The sequence below is a fragment of the Hermetia illucens genome, chromosome 1, assembly GCF_905115235.1.
Source record: "Hermetia illucens chromosome 1, iHerIll2.2.curated.20191125, whole genome shotgun sequence".
Lineage (NCBI taxonomy): Eukaryota > Metazoa > Arthropoda > Insecta > Diptera > Stratiomyidae > Hermetia > Hermetia illucens.
Window position 1 is genome coordinate 60,491,765 of NC_051849.1, and position 17,381 is coordinate 60,509,145.

Here is a 17,381-nt window from a genome sequence, read left to right on the forward strand (position 1 = left end):
CTAATATTTCCTTTAATAAATGGCAAGGATTTGAGTAATTCGGTTGCTTTCAGGATAGTCTTTTTTCGAAAATTAAACGGATTTTAATGAACCGGAGAGTAAAATCAACAACAGAAGAAAAAGCTAGAACTCTAGCTTGCAAGGAGGGGTCGTTAACTCTGCAAGAGAGCTCGAAGGTTATGGAGAAATAAGTTCTGTACAGAGAGGAAGCTTAAACAGGAAAGAGGAAATCGAGGAAGAAAAGGTAGAATATCACTACTGCAGGGCAATTAACTGGATTAGTCTCCGCAAATAGATTTAAAACAAATCCGCAAAAAGTTTCTTTTGATAAGTCTTAAAGAAATGGCGACTCGACTAAGCGTAAGGCAGACAAAACTGGACCGAGCGCGACTGGAACAGTCATTTTTTGGATGTGCCCGAATTTAGTTTGATTGGCCTAAATAGTGCAGCGGCCGAAATTACGAATTGAGATGCGCACAAATATACTGTATATGTCCAATGTGAACTGGACTATTCTCCATTTAGAAACTTAAATATTGATATCCTCGTATACTTATTTCGTGAGTGGCAATTATTTACATGCACATGCACAGACATTTATCTGAGACAGACATTTGTCTGTCTCACGTCTGATACAGGCCCAGATATTCATCTAACAAAAAACACGGAAGAAGAAGAATATATCATGTCTATGCTTCCAAGTGCTTTCTCTTGACAAAACAATTCTTCAGGCATGTAAATATCTTTCGAGTTTATATTTTCTTTTTCTTCAGCCTTTGTCCCGTTCACATACGGGGTCGGCTCGTCGTGATCGATTTCGCCATTTTATTTTATCTTTTAAATCACCATCCCGCATATCAAGCCATTGTTGTTTCGGCTGACCTTTCGGTCGTTTACCATCGACTTCAATGTTCAGACCAATCTAGTGGCTAGTGATTTCTCGTTAGCGCGAATTACGTGCCCATATAATCGAAGACGCCTCCCTCACAGTTCTTCCACGATCGGTGCAACCCCATATCGATCGCGGATATCCTTATTTCGGATATGATCAAAACGTGTCACGCCACTAGTTTATATGTATATACTTTTTTGTGTACACCTGCACACTGCTTTTAGTTTTCTTAATGGATATTAAATCCGACTCTACCATACATACGTTCATGATCAGATCATTAAGGCGCTAATATTCGCTATCCAAGCGAATGGTAACATTTCAATACAAAAAAAATTCGCATTAGCACTTGGAAATATGAATACGTTTGTCTTCACTTTCGAGCGTGAGAATACAGCCGTATTCGTATTCACTTGCGTAAATACCAAAATATTCACTTTTTCAACAGATTTTATTTAAAAATTTAAATATTTTCGGTCAAGTTCATCAGTTTGTCGACCCAGCTGTGAATGAATACCTGAGTCAAATCAGGGTAATAATTATAAGCAAACGCAATGCTGACCGCTTTACCTCCTACGCGGTACTGTAATGCTGTAGTGTACCGTTAGGGAATTGAATGAAGTACTCTAGCACACTTCAAGGCCTTGATCCAATTGAATTGTCGCACCTACGATTATTATTATTATTCATCAGTCTTTGTTATAACTTTATCATACATAAGGCCGATCGTTTTCTCAAATATTATCATCCATATTGGTCAAACTTTCTTTCTCTCTTCTCTTTTTTGGTAACCAAATAGTTAGCCTTTGCTTCACCATTTTCAATTAATTATATCGAGTTCATCTCTAATTCATAATGACCCAATGCAAGTACAGTTTCCCTTACTCATTAACTAGAAGTGGTAGAAATATTCAAAGAACCCAATTGCTAAAAATTTCAGAAAACTTTGTCGCAGTGCCAATGCCTGTTGGTAACCACCGAACAAAAAAGCATTCTCAGTGTTCATCATTCATTCTTGTCTAACCAGAGCACATCATTTTCAAAGGAAGAGCACTCAATTTTTTTAGTGCATGAAATTCAACAAGTTAACTGTAACTCTGTAACAATAGGATGGAAAAGAAAGACAAATCAATGAAAGTTTTTAAGTGTTCCTTCTATGCTTTCAATACTGTAACCTGGATTATGGTTGCGTCACTATTGTATACATTCATATTTTAGATATGAACTCCAATCAGATCATTAGATTTGTTTCGAGAAATCACAATTTAAATGGGATCAATATTGTATAATAGTACTCCCGCAATCAAAAAGAAATTATGCCAATCTGAAATTCGAATATTTCTAGTATTCGGATGCTCTTAGTACATTTTCAGTGTGAGTCTGAAAGCTTTGTAAGGATAGTTTGTTAGTTTCAACTTCGCTAGTAAACAATCCAACTATCCTATTTTCCATTTTTCGAAAGTATTCCTTCTGAAGTTGTTTGAGTAAATTCCCATTTTCCCATTGTCGACGAATGCCCTTCAGTCATTCCACTTCAAATATCGGAAACTTACCACATCTGGAACCGTTTCAATGTTAAATTCGAATTTTAGAGATGGAAACACTCTGAATTTAAATACTATTGAAAATTTATCCTTACTGCTTGGTAAGTGGCTTTACTTTCCCCGTGAAATTAAATGTAATAAATTTTCAGTTATAAAACACCGGCAGAGTCAGTCGCTAACGAATCAACTACATGCTGATCGCGGAATTTTAATCACAACAAAGCCCAGTCTGTTCACTTGTGCAGGGAGTTCTACTGCTCGAAGAGATCTACGTCAAATGCACCCCCATTGACTACAGACTGTTCGCATAGAGTTTATTTATTAGTACAGTCGCGTATAGAAAGCAGAGAGAATCACATAATAATTCAGTTTCAAAACCAGCCAGAACATCCGCTTGGCTTCAGCAACCCAAGGAAGTTGGGTTAAGATACGGAAAAATTGCATGCTTACAATTGGATCCACTACCGAATTGGGCAATGAATTGAACTGCTCAAAAAGCACTATCAGTGAGGAAGCGTATAGGTTGCCTTTTATTTCATTCCGGGGTAACTGTGGCTATTATTATTATCAATTTGGGAATGTTCATAAACAGTTTAGGGCTAATGATTTCTTAGCACTTTGACTGTTTTCAATGTCACAGCAAGAATTGATTTGGTAGATAGTTTCGCTCATCATCAGTAGTCTTATCTTTCTTTGAAAAGAAGGCACCTAAATTACTCAACATCCCATTAAGCTCGCTCTGCCATCTACTCAAATATCGATTGTATTTTCATTTATTGAGTTCTATGAGCCGTATTTCTATTATTATGTTCTTTATACTCTGCTTCTACAAGATATGTCAACAATTAAAAAAAATGTAGCTCAGATGTTGAAGGAAGTTGATTCAAGCCATTTACTGTTTTGCACCTTGTTGACCTACACACAGTGAGACAGTAGATAAAGTGCTAGAGTCATTTACTCAAGTGGTAAACTGGTTGCCTAAAACTGGAGGAATCGAAAACACCCGGATACCAGCAATTTGTGGGTCAAATTCTACTTTTTTATAGAAGTAAACTTCTTCTCGACATGCCCGTAAGTACACAAAATATAAATACGTTTTGTTCTCAGATCAAAAAGAAAACATGTTTAAGTTTTTGGTGGAAAATTAAACTTTCATTTTGTCACAAAATATGACAATGAGGGGATAGCAATAAAATAAAAAATTTGAATTGAAATGTTTCTTCTTCATTATGTCCAGACATCTGTTGAAAGAAAATCAGGTCACAGATGATGTACGGTGTAAGGGTTTCTTCTCTGAACCTGCCCAATTTTTCAGAGTCAGATACAAAAATTGCTAAATGTACACAAAATAAAAAAAATCTGATGCCAAAATGTGGATAAATGCAGAATAAAAATAAATACGTTTGGCTTTAATTGCAAAAAGTCTTTTATAAAATAGGGCAAAAAGGAAGTTAAAGAGGGACTACAAATTAATGGTAGTAATTTATCTGAATCCCCAATGTGCCGAGTTCTGAAAGACTTATCGATAAGCGACCATCAATACATCGCGTTCGAAGTGGTTGACGCGATTTCTCGTTGTGCACCGGACCGGGCATTTTCCCTGCGGATGAAGATGATCATTGGGAGATTCGTCGAAGCATTTGGAAGAAGTAGAGCCGTGCTGGAGGACCTTCAGGGAGTTGCTCACACTAATCATAAATTCATTTATAGAACTGATAACGATACCTTGCGGGGCTTCCATACCCGGCGACACAATGTATTGGTGGACTACGGAAATTGCCAAGCTTCGAAGGGAGTATCATTAAAAGGAGGTATGCGCTAAAATGACAGAGTATAGATCAACTAGAAGGAGCATATACCGCGCGATGAATAAAAACAAACCACGCAGCTGGCAGAATAGATGGACCACCATTGATGGGGCATTATTCCCCATGTATCCTGTTCGGGTTGATATCAACAGCGTTTAAAGCATAAAGGATTGCCCAGTTTTCCACTTGAAAAAGCTGGAAGTTACATAAACTAGTGTTCCACCATCGGCTGGAGCTATTACTCGGCGCATTCAGCGCTTGTCAGAACCCCCTTCCCCATGTCACTGGAAGGCACTAATCAGGAAAGACAAAGGAGACCGCAAGCTGCTGTCTGCATGCCAATCACTCTGTATGCTTGCCGCAGTCGGGAATATCCTCGGAAAGCTCATCGGGAGTAGAATTGCCGAAGCGATACTAGCAGCCGGAGATTTGCCTATCTACCTACCTATCCTCCCTAGTGAACATGAAGATTTTCTATTTTAGCTGTACAAGATTTGGAAGGCACGTTCTCCTTACTATCTGTTTTGTGATGGGATAGTGAAAAACGCCAATCACACTCCTTTTCTTCCTGTGGAAGGTGGGATGAGATTCCTTAGCAAGTTTATGTGAGTGAATTCCTTCCCTCCTCTCCCCTCCCGTTGCAAAAAGAACAATTTCCTGCTTGGAAGGCTCCATAAGCCGAGAGAGCAGGAGGGCTAACCCGAAGTAATTTGTTAAACAGGTTTCAGCCTAGTTCTCTGATGTCGGAGAGGTGTGCAGTTGGCAGTCAAATTACTTCCCGCTATAGGAGTTTAACATTAGCACAATTCATTCACCAATTATAGCCCGAAAAATATGCAAGAAAAGATGTATGAAATTCTACTATCATTTAAAATTTTATAAAAGAAATCGTCCTTCTTGTGTGAATTTGTGCATCCGAACACATCGAGGAATACCGTCATTATTTTAAAATTTATCTTTTTTCATTTTGAAAAGTAGTCCTGTTTGAGAAAATGAAATTCAACCTGCCTCAACAGAACAGAAAATAAGAATTGAAAATAATCAAGGGCTGTAAAATTTCTTGATATTTGTAAATCTGGATAAAACTGGATATATCAATTTTAAGGTTCTGCATTAGAATTTACATTGCCACGAATGGTAAAATGCGTTGACTCTCAAAACACATGAATACCTCTTTTGACAAGTCCGGGGCACGAATGTCAACATCAATTCGAGAGTGATACAATTTGACATTCAGTTTTCAGGATTTCAGATGCCCTATGCTGAGAGACAATTTCTTACCCCTTAAACCCTTGTAATTGAAAAATCGAAAAAGATGTACCTCATAACAATATAAATAGCGTGATAGTTTCGAAAAAGAAACCCTTCTGTTGACCAAGTCTTTGTCTTGGAAATAATATTTTTGGACAAAAAGCTTGCAAAGGAGAAGCTGGAGTTAAAAACAAAAGAAAGTATTATATAGTGTATTCCATGTTTTAGAACTGTGGTTATAAAAGACGCAAATAAATTATAAAATCTTTTTTCGAAATAGTTTACGTTAAAAATAATTCAGATGTTGGGACGATCTTTCAACTTTTTCACTTCTCTTTCGAAATACTGTCTAAGTTCGTTGTCATGGCCTCTTGTATCTCTTCAATCGATGCAAAATGATCTCTTTTCAAGGCCATCTCCAGTTTGAGGATTAGGGAACTCAAGTTAGGCAAGTACCGTAGGTAACTGGAGAAAGACACCATTTCTTGGCCAAAAATTGAGTGTCAATCTGGAGCATTATAGTGCAAGAGGAAAACAGAATGATCTATCCACAATTCGGATCTAACAAGCGCAATTCTTTTATAAGGGTGTTCCTACACTTGTTGGTAAAATGAAGCAGTCACAATAGTACCTCGAGAAACAGTTCTTTGTAGTCGATATTCTTGGAGCAAAAAATGTGGAAAACATAGGTTTTGACATCGCATTTTTCTGATCACGGTGAATTCTAGCCGATACACGCAGCATTTTGACGTTTCATTTCAGAGTCGATATATCTACTTCACCATTAATAATCGGTCCAAGAAAAGAGTTTCAATCATTTCCAGCAAGCAATGTGCGTAAGCAACATGTGTCCCGATCTATTCGGCAGTTAACGCGGGTGGAATGACCCTTATTACAATTGACTTACTGTCTATTTGTCTATCACACGCACTTTTCCCAGAAGCGGCTGTACCGATTGACACGAAATTCGACGAGAAGCTGGGAACCATACATGTGGTGAATTACATTGGTGCACGTTGAGCTTAAGGGAGGTCCCCATATATCTAAAATATGAGTGAAATTTTTTTTTCATATCTGAAGCGCGGAACTTCCGGTTTCCGACTTGTTTTCAAATGGTTGCTATTACACTATTGCGTTGCCCAATAGTCTTTAGCATTCTGATTAGTTCTTGTAAAGACTTCCAATATATTTCCCCTTAATAATGCACTCTGTGGAAATTTTCCTGCTTCGAGTTGCAATATCAAAGCTGCGAGTTCTATGGGTTGAGTGATGTTGATGTTTGGTGTTGAACATTTTGAGAGGAGAAGTAGTCAGTAAATGCCATTTTAGTTTTCTTGCCCCGTTTGACGCTGTGAGGGAGTTGCAACTACAATTTAATATTACATTAGCTTTCTCTTTTCGTTAAACAAGTAGAACTTTTTCTAGACAGTCTAGCGCTTATTCTCCATCGGTCACTTTTTAAGGTTTTGTGTAAACACAAAACCTTATTAAAATCGGTTTACTGTCTGTCTGTCCGTCACACGCATTTTTCTCGGAGACGGTTATAGCGATTGACACCAAATTTGGTAGAAAGGTGGGAACTGTGAACGCTCACGCATACAGTGAATTACATCCTTTTACGTCGAATTTAAGGGGGGGGGGGGGGGTCCCCATACATGCAAAAGGGGGGTGTAAAATTTTTTTTCATCAAATATAGTCATGTTGGGTATCAAATTAAAAGTCTCGATTAGTACTTTTCAAAGCCGATCTTAGTTTTGACATTCGTTGGAAAAGTGGGGAGCGCGGGGGGTTGAAAGTGATCACTTCTTTAAGGGGGCCATTCTCAAAAACTACCAAACCGAAAAATCTGAAAAAAATCAGGAGGCTGCCACTATATGGTGCCTGGGCTCCGAAATACCTTCCATGCCGATATCTGTTTAAATAAAGTTAATAATAGTATATTACTACAATTTTTTGTAATTGGTTAGAAACCCCCCTTAAGTTCATCCTAGTACCATGAAATAAATTAATAAATTTTGCAGTGATATAGGCTATAATATAGAGCATGATCTTACCAAGTTTGGTGGAAATCACACTATTACTAACAAAGTTATAATACCTCAAATTTGTTGTTTCTTTGAAAATTGAAGACTATGAATGTCAATATCACCCGAAAGTGGATACTCTCACATAATATATGGATATATTACGTGCTACGTACTAAGAAATACACAAAACCCTTCTTACCTGAATCGTCCAGCTTGCGGTTTCCCGACTTGTTTTCTTTTGTAACGATTCAAAATGTTGGTGATCTTTCGATAATGTTATTTCATTCCCTCATTTCTTAGGGTTTGCTAAATTATTTAGCTAGCTAATAAGAAGCTAGGTGTTAGTGTTTGAAACAAATAGAGATTAGTAATGAGAAATTTTGATTCCTTTTCAAACTGATTGATTGGCAGTTATAAGGATCTATAATGCTATGGTTTTGCTATATGGATTAATTTTGCTTTACAAATCCAGCTTCTCATATTTTAGAAAGGGAGATCCTTTCCAACATAGACGAAGATGCCACCGGTTCAAGGGGCTAAGGCAAAGAGAGACCCTCTGAGCGTAACGAACAAGAGTCCGTCTCTTATATCACCTTTGACACTTCTATGCCTGGATTTCTACTTCTAGATTAAGTAGACGTACATTCTTCTATCAACTTGTAACTTTTTGTGATGCATAACCGTATACTCCTTTTATCGTCTTCAACTGACTCTCTACCTCTCGCTAAAAAGTATACCATCAAAAAAGAACAGCACAAGGCGGATCTACCATCATTTAATTTTAATATTTTAAAGGTTTCTGTGGCACTTTTAACGCTGTTAAAGCAACATTTAATTACAACACATTCTTTGTTATTATATTTATCGATGGTTTTGCAGGGAGGAGGTTGCCACGTCTAGTTCCCAAAATTTCATGATGATAGCCCCAGGTAGTACCAACTTTATAGCTACAGTCTTAGAACTTAGGGGGTACGCTTCTTATATTCCCCACGTTCCAAAAAATGAGACTAAAAATTCTCAAGGATATTATGCTTATGGAATATGGAGTGAAAATTCTAAAAGTTTCATTTGTTTCTTCAACAAGGAGAAAAGGCAGGAACTCTAAATCCATTAAAACTCCATGTCTTAATACAACCACAAGAGAGGAGACAACGCGAGAACCTAATAAGAAACCCGTAAGGAAAGAGATTCATGACAGACAAAGATCGCTGAAAATCGGAAGATTTGAAAACTAAGGACGATCTAGAGCAAAGCTCGGTAAGGGAAACATGGTATGGTATGTAAAATCTTAGGTCGTTGAGTCCACATGCGCCGGTTGCCGGTTGGAAACTAGATCTATGGTACAAAATGACACCTCCTACGTAAAGTCCCTAAAGTCCATGGAATGATAAAATTATCAGAAGCCGAATGGTATGGAGAGACAAATAGAAGGATGATAGAACATTCAAAAAAAAAAATGTAGCGAAGGATTCTCACAGTAATTCAGTCATAGCAAAAACAAGAATAGGTTGACGTCACAAGAATTTATTTACAAGAAAATTTGGAAGACGGCATTTACCTGAAAAAGCCGGAATCACTGGAAATGCAGCAGAAGATTCTAAACGATGAGAAAGCATTCAAAAAAAAACATTAAAATAATTTGAGAATACAGACAAAACCCTTCGCTCAATGTAGGTGTGGGTTAAAGTTTGTCTTTTGTTTGCTAAGAAATCCATTTATGATCTTCAAATAGGTCGTGTTTAGTGCAATAAAAGCAATATTTAAAATATTTAAGTTAAATCATTTAGAGCTTTACCTACTCATTAACATTCTTGACAAATGACAAGTTTTAAGTCACTTTAGATTCAGGAACTCGGCGACGTTGATTATTGCCTCGAAATGGAAAAGTACTATACTGTTCATTCACCGCGGAAAGTCTTCTTCGTTATCAAATGGAGCAATTGATAATAGAATTTAATTCAAAGGAGTAGAAGATTCAAACTTAAGAAGATTCATAGGTACTTCTAGGTTTATTCACTCTTGGACGTGCCCTGATTCATCGAATACACATTATCCTGATATGGAAATGCTTTGACAAACTGAACATCTCGACACCCTGGGTTCCAGGTCATGTGGGTTAGAAGGCAATGAAGCGGCGGATAAATTGGTCAGAAAGAAAGCAGGGACGTCGCTGCACAGCCAGAGCTTTTCTGGGGAATCAAAAATGGATTTGTGGCTACGACGCTAAAAAATGAAGAGGAACGGCTGAGGGAACTGTACTGGTCGAACCTACTAGGAATAGCACAGACCATGGTCTTCATAGGGTGACACGTTGGATAAATTGTCTAAACCTCACCAAGAAGAGCCTCCAAATCATAGTAGGAATACTCACTGGCCACTGCAGGCTGGATTATCATGGATTATGTCGCCTTCTACATTTTGTATGATGTGTAAAGCGTTAATTAACATAATGAAACAGATACCAAAAGAAATTTCTGAATAGACAAATTATTTGCGATTGCCGCTTGATCAACCGATTCAATATTCTCAACAAAGTATCCAGGTGAAAAATTTTTGAAATGAAATTGACTAGAAAAGTCGTCTTGCACATGAAATGAGAAAATGAATTAAAAGCCACAATAGATGGATCATATTTTGAGAGAACAAGGAGCGTGAGTACCATCTATAAGATATTCTCCGCTACCTTGCTAGGCCAGATAGCCCCATATGCCCAAAATATCATTGGCCTATACCAAAGAGGCTTTACTCCAGGCAAATCAGCAACAAATCAGATTTTCTCTCTGCGTCAAGCGATGGAAAAATTGTTGGAATATGGACAACAGTTGCACTTTAAAGCCGCCTATGATAGCATAGCCAGCCGACGAAATTGATAAGACTAACTAGGCTGACCCTGACCAATGTGCGAGGCCAGATAAAAGCAGCAGGATCACTCTCAAGACCATTCGACATCAACAACGGTCTACGACAAGGGGATGCCCTATCATGCGTCCTCTTTTACCTGGCCCTCGAGAAAATGATTCGTGATGCTGAGCTCTTTAAGTCCACCAAACTACTGGCCTATGCTGACGCTGTCGACATCATGGGAAGAACGACCCGAGATGTACAAACTGCCCTGATCCAGGCCAAGCAAGCAACGTCAGCACCAAAAACCAACCAACCAACAACATCAAACCGCACTGATCAAAAGGGAAGAATAAAGATAGCAGACTACAACTATGAAACCGTTGATAATTTCACAGTTGTTGTCAGCCAACAGAGCCTATTTCAGCTTACAAAAACTGTTCCGCTCGAAACGTCTTACCATAGTGTCAAAGCTCTTACTTTACAAGACAAAGATCCTCATGTATTCCTCGGAGACTTGGGTTCTTAACAAGAAGAATTGCGAACTCTTGGCCGCGTTCGAAAGAAGAATCATCCGAAGAATTTTTGACCCCCTACATGAGGATGGACAATTCCGTAGCCTACATAACGACGAAATCTATGAGCGATACCATGACCGTCCGGTTGTAGATAAAATCCGGGTCACAGGTTACGGTGGGCGGGTTACTTAGTCCGTATGGATGAGGATGATCCCACCCGGGAAATCTATAAGGGCAATATCTATGGTAGAAAAAGAAGACCAGGCAGACCCTGCCTAAGATGGAGCGATGGCGTAGGTCAGGACGCCAGACAGCTTTTAGGGATATCGAATTGGTGGACCTCGGCGCAAAACCGTCTGGAGTTCCTTATTAAGGCAGGCTTAGACCGGATACCGGTTGTTGCGCCGTTGATGATGATGATGAAGGAGCGTTTGCTGAAAAAATTCAAAATTTCAGGACGCGCTGATGGATAACGATTTTTTCAACAGTAGTAACACGATAGGGATTTTCTTAGGTATCTCGTTGAATATCTGTTCGTCTCAATCGAAATCAACAGAAGATAACGCTACGCAAGATTTCAATACAGCAGTCAATAAACTACTGTTTCCAGACAAGATAGTAGTGCATGGACATAAACAACCAGACGACGGGAACGAGGCTGAAGATGGAGATCTGGTATTCACGTTAGAATATTAATGCACCGCAAACGGACGAAAAGAAAACTTCTTAGTGTCAAAATTGAACATACTCGAACGTAGTTTATTAGATTTACAAATTAATGCGACCGGCTCGGTCGACAGTTTTTAACCCTGCTGCGCCGAATCAATCCGCCCCCAGATTAAAGCTAGGGGTTTCAGCGACCGAACCCGGAACTGTGTTGCCCATCAGTCGGCGAAGCGAACGCGTCCTTGATTTGGGGCGCAAACGGGCTTCAGCCTGAACAAGGAGACAGTCTTTTTGTGTCCTCCTGATTTGGAGCTTAAATAAATGTTCTCCCCGCTCGAGAACACGGTACGGGCCTTCATATGGAGGCTGAAGCGGCTTCCGGACAGCATCCGTCCTGACCAGGACGTATGTGCACGTCCCCAGCTCTTTGGAAGCGCAGGCAGATGCGGATTTGTGACAGGTGGGAGGGGTGGGTTTAAGGCGATGGAGGTTGTCTCTCAGCAGACGCAGCAATCCAGAGTTTGTGAGACCCGATCTCTTGTCGAAGACCGAGTCACTTGGGGGCCTTGGGTTCTTTCCGTATTCCAGCTCCGCGGGGCTGGCAGCAAATTTCTCTCGTCGGATTGTTCGGAGGCCAAGTAGGACGAGAGGCAAGACTTGAGTCCAGGACTAATCGTTGCGGGCCATAATGGCAGATTTCAGTGTCCGATGCCAACGCTCTAGCATCCTATTGGATTGTGGGTGGTATGCAGTAGTCCGCTGGCGTTTGAATCCCAGGAGTTTGCCTAACTCCGAAAAAAGGGTGGACTCAAATTGCATTTGCTGGCCAGTGATAATCACTGCAGGGACACCAAAGCGAGAGATCCACTCTCGACAGAAGGCTTCGGCACAAGATTGTGTCGTAATGTCTTTCAGAGGTATTGCCTCAGGCCACCGCGTAAACCTGTCGATGATTGTGAGGCAATTCTTGAAACCGTGTGAGTCTCGCAAAGGGCCTACGATGTCGAGGTGTATTGTGTGGAATCGCTTGGTAGTGCGTGAGAATGAGCCCACTTCTTTTCTTACATGCCTGGTGACCTTACACTTCTGGTATGCGATGCACTCTCTGGCCCAGGAGTTGACGTCCTTATTCATGGAGGGCCAGAAGCATTTTTCGGTGACTAGCCTATTTGTGGCGTGAACTGCGTGGAACACTTTCTTACGAAAGGTGGCCGGAATGTATGGCCGGGGTGCCTTTTCCGAGTACTCGCAGCAGAAAGAGAGGTTCGAGCCGAAGATAGGCAACTCCCGAAATTTGTATTTGGAGTTGGATTTGAGGCTCTGAAGCACTGCGTTATCATCCTGCGCCTGGGCGATAGCCGAAAAGTCGAGTGAGGCGGGGATGTTTACCTGGGAGACACGTGACAAGTAAGTTTTATGTAACAGAATAGAAGTCCAAATTCAAGTCAATGCATAAAATAAATTTGAAGATTCCCCTCGATAAATAATTCATATATGAATTGTTTTGGAGGATAATATAAGAATAAGAATAGGTGAATCCATTACATAATTAGGTTCTTCGATTTGCTCTCTTAATTCGATATATTGAAGAAAATAAACGAACCAGTGTAGTATGCATTGTGTTCTCGTGGCAGGAAATTGAACCCTTCAACTTATTTCATGCTGACGAATTGCGACATTGGTTAAGTTACTTTTGGAAACAAATCAATGTATCGTATGTGCAGACATACTATATGTTTGTGCGTATACTCCATATTTACAGTGATATATGCAGATGTCCTAAATTACAAGTTCCTAATAAACTCCATTTCACCATTTAGTCTAGACAATATCACAATGGTCGGATCATACGTAGATTTACTCATTGTTTATCCGGATAGAATCAGAATGTCGTCATATGTTTATATTAGATTCAACTACAATTAGATGATGAAGTATCATTGCACAACACCTATGTGACACATTCCGCTTTAAATTGAACATACATACATTCGTCATTGTGATTAGAATTGATTGATTCATTCATTATTAACCATAATTATATTGTTGAGATAATTACTATCGATTACTTACGTACGTTGACCACTAATTTCTTGGATATAATTAACGGAGATTAAAAATATTTGCCTTCAATTGATCGACAAAACTCCCTACTTTCTGAAAAAACCCTACGACTGAGGAAATCTATCATAAATTCTTGATAGAAGCAATTATCTAATAGCCCGAAAATGCACAAGATTGACATGGTAAATAAATCTTTTTTGTTTGAGTTCATCTTTCTATCTCTTGTTTGCTTGCTTTACATAAACAATCAACATACATTTAGTTCACACTTACTTTGTCTAGAACGCCGACATCTAAATAGAAGCAAATTAGGAACACATTCCATCCAATCCAAATAAAATTCCATATTAAATACTGAAACGACATTTGAATAGAAAAGAATAAGAACAAAAAGTGAAGAGGACATCATTAAATTTATTTATAACTCAGGCTTAACATACTTCATAGGTCTAGTAAACATGCTTTCTAGTATGGACGCAAGAGTACGATTTGATAAAGTGATTTAAATTGGAATCTATCGTTATACTGTTTTTGTTCGGGCTGGTAAATAAATCTTAATTCATATTTACACAATATCAACGACAACTAATCGATTTGATATGAACGCGATAAGATAAAGTATGTCAGCCGCTGGTGATAATATGAATATGCGATATAGTCGCAGCTGTTATTATATGCGGAAGCCATTGATATGGGGAATATAAGGAAAATTTACCCTTAGTAGAAAAAAAATGATTTGATATTTACTTTCACAATTCTTTGTTCTTGAATGACAACTGAAAACGAAACTTTGCAAAATATGATTATACATGAAATAAGTATGATTGACTATGCATGAACAATTCACATGCACTTAAGCTGCCTTTCTCGAAAAATGTCGGCCTAAATGCATTAAATTTGGCCTTAAAATTACAACACGTTCGTCTACATATCCAATGAATATTATACTTACAGCTACTATATATTTAGCTCGAAAATGATATGCTCCGTAAAATCCAAATATTACGAAAATTATATGAAAAAAATTTGCTATGATCGGTGCCCACATGTAACCCAGAAAATCGAAAACTTGTCTTTCGACAATTGTAATCTGTAAGGAAAAAAGAAAAAACACTTATGAATTATTCATTTTTTCCAAAACTAGAGCTATCGTTAATTAAAAACATTGAAAATGGATTATTTTAGGAAAATCTTACACTAACTAATTATAAGACATTGAAATCAACATTCCTTCTTTGTAATATGAAATTTAAATCAAGTTTGAAAGATGATTTGAACACTTTATTGCACAATATAATTAGCAATAAAATGACATAAATCAGGAAGTTACTTATTAACCATTGGATCTTGTTGTGATGGCCGCTGAACCTGAAATTATGGTCAGTAGAGAGTAAAGATGATTTCATGAGATAAACGAGCGTTTAAGTGAAATTAGCTCAAGGGTTAAACTGGACAGAACTTTCAGATTAACAAAACAAACATTCTATTTATATTCAATTAGACTTAAATAAAACCATAACGATTGCATTAGGAACTGATAAGTGCAATGCATGGAGAGAAACAAAGAAATAATTGAATCCTGACTTTATCAGCAAAATGAGTTTATAAATAACAATGTAAAATATAATTATCAGATTGCTACACACCAAACGACCGAAATGGAAGGGTTTAAAATCTACAACCTCAAATTAAAACACAAATCACTGTTTGCATTGAAAGTGGTAGCCCTACGCTTTGCCAATCCAAATAGTTATCTCACTTTAAAGTTACAGTTTATTGACTTAAAATCCTTTCGACAGCCGAAATTACTTAGACTCGCTTGTTAAAGCACTGACTTCGTAAATATGCATATTTTCAATTTTGCTGCAATAGGAGTTTGGTGTCATAGTTTCACCAAACAAGCATAGCAAGCTAGTCAAGTGAAGTGGCACTATTGAATATTGCGATAGATCTTTGCAGGATATATCTATTGTTCTGATCATCAATTGCCCAGCTTTTTATATTGGTGACTTATCAAGGAATTGGTTATCTCTAGTCTCCCCCGCTTGTTGGTTTCGGCTAATACCATTGCTGATGCATTTCAATCCACTTCACCCTTTAGTTTATGTACACACTGTAATCCCAATAGCGACGTCGTAGGTTTCCTAGTGTATTATTGAAATCCCTTTTCGTTCGTCATAAAGTCTGTTTCCCCATTCTACAACAGCATGTAACGTGTGTTATTTGTTGAGCTCTGCCCACTCGAGCTTTCGAATCTTGATAAGGATGGGGCTTCTGATTCGTCTTATACGCAGCGGCTCGCTGTTGTATCTCACTTGCCTGATTAGAGATTAATATTGCTAGTACTGCATCATTTCTTTGAGCTTGCTGAGCTGTGTCTCTGATTGTCTCTCCATGGTTTTCGTATTTCCTTCCCATTCTTCCTAACCTAAACTTAGTTATTTCACAATTTGACAAATGATTGCCATCTAAGTGACTTAGCGTGCAATAATAGCTTTTTAGAATCGCTACCTCCCCCCTGCAAAGACCCATGTTTTCCTTATGAATATCTGTTGTTGCGTTCTGTCGTTTCGCTGTTGGCTGTTGTCTTAAAACTTCCTACAAGGCGATTCATCGCTTCGCACTCGCGTACTTCGCCTCAAATATCACTTGTGGATTTATGTTACCTGGAATGGAATTCTCATAGTTTCTAGTTTTCGAGCTTTCCACTTGGCTTTCTCTTTTGTTTTGGAACGTTTTGAATAGTTTCCTCCGGCCACTGTGGTGCCTGCTATTTGTTTAATTCTTGATGCTTTGTGTTTTTTTTTCTGCCGTACCAAAACTTCCTGCAACGGGGGAGTGAATGGGTCATAAAGGAGTTACTTAAATTAAGGGGCCATTCGCAGAAACTGCCCACCAAAAAAATCTGAAAAAAATCACGACGATGCCTCTCTAGACCCCGAAGTACCTTCCGTATCGATATCTGGTAAAGTAAAGTTAATAATAGAATCTTAATATATTTTTGAATATTTACAGTGAATCCCACTTTACTTCATCCTAAACCCGTAAAATATGCATTGGTGGAAAGTCTACTAATATTAACAAAATTGGAGTGGGTCAAAGTTTCTTCTTTTGCGTCAAATTGGCATATTAGATAAAATACTAGTACCACATCGAACTGAATATCAGGTAGGTTCAAGGGACACTACGAACTAAATGAAATCATCGTGTACTTAAATATAATTAATAATTATACATAAAAGATCAAGAAAACCCTTCAAACCTGAAGCGTCGAGCTTCCGGTTTCCGGCTTTTTTTTTTATACTTTCTGCCCGCGGCTTTTCATATGGACTCCTCCCACTTTCTTATCATCTCCAGACTGTTCATTTCTTACAACCTTGGATTTTCTATTTGCCATTTCAAAGTTTCTTTTCGTTCATTCAGATTTTTTCCGCTCCTCTTGTTGTCTTGCAGTTTTCTTTTGACTCTTCCGAAGTGCCAGAATACTGGCCACCTTTGTTCGTAGCAAAATCACTCCTCACTGCTGTTATTTAACGCAACTGACGCTCCGGATACTGCTTGATGTCCCACGGTATACGAAGTAACCAAATACTGTAAGCTCCGTTTTTCAATGCGAATACTCTTCTGTAATCCTCCTTTCTCCCTTTTTAAACAGAGCGAAACAAGTGGAAATTTGACGGGGCCGGGGCACTCGATTACGCTGGCCGAAACAGCACGTCCCAAACAAGCTCCAATAATTTTTGACAGGTCACGAAACACAAACAAGTGAT

At 38.6% G+C, this 17,381-nt stretch overlaps 1 protein-coding gene across 4 annotated transcripts in view; it reads right to left on the reverse strand.

Moving 5' to 3' along the window:
• The window catches only part of LOC119661561 (sodium/potassium-transporting ATPase subunit beta-1-interacting protein), a 147,775-nt gene that overhangs the window by 16,323 nt on the left and 114,071 nt on the right, over window positions 1-17,381 (reverse strand). For all 4 annotated transcript variants that reach the window (XR_005250591.1, XM_038070954.1, XM_038070955.1 and 1 more), the window contains exons 2-3: window positions 14,564-14,701; window positions 13,885-13,965 (exon numbers count right to left, since the gene is read on the reverse strand). Coding sequence is in view for 3 of the 4 variants with exons in the window: in XM_038070954.1 (XP_037926882.1) it covers window positions 13,885-13,965; window positions 14,564-14,701 (219 nt within the window). In the remaining variant the exon portion in view is untranslated. The remainder of the gene's footprint in view (window positions 1-13,884; window positions 13,966-14,563; window positions 14,702-17,381) is intronic.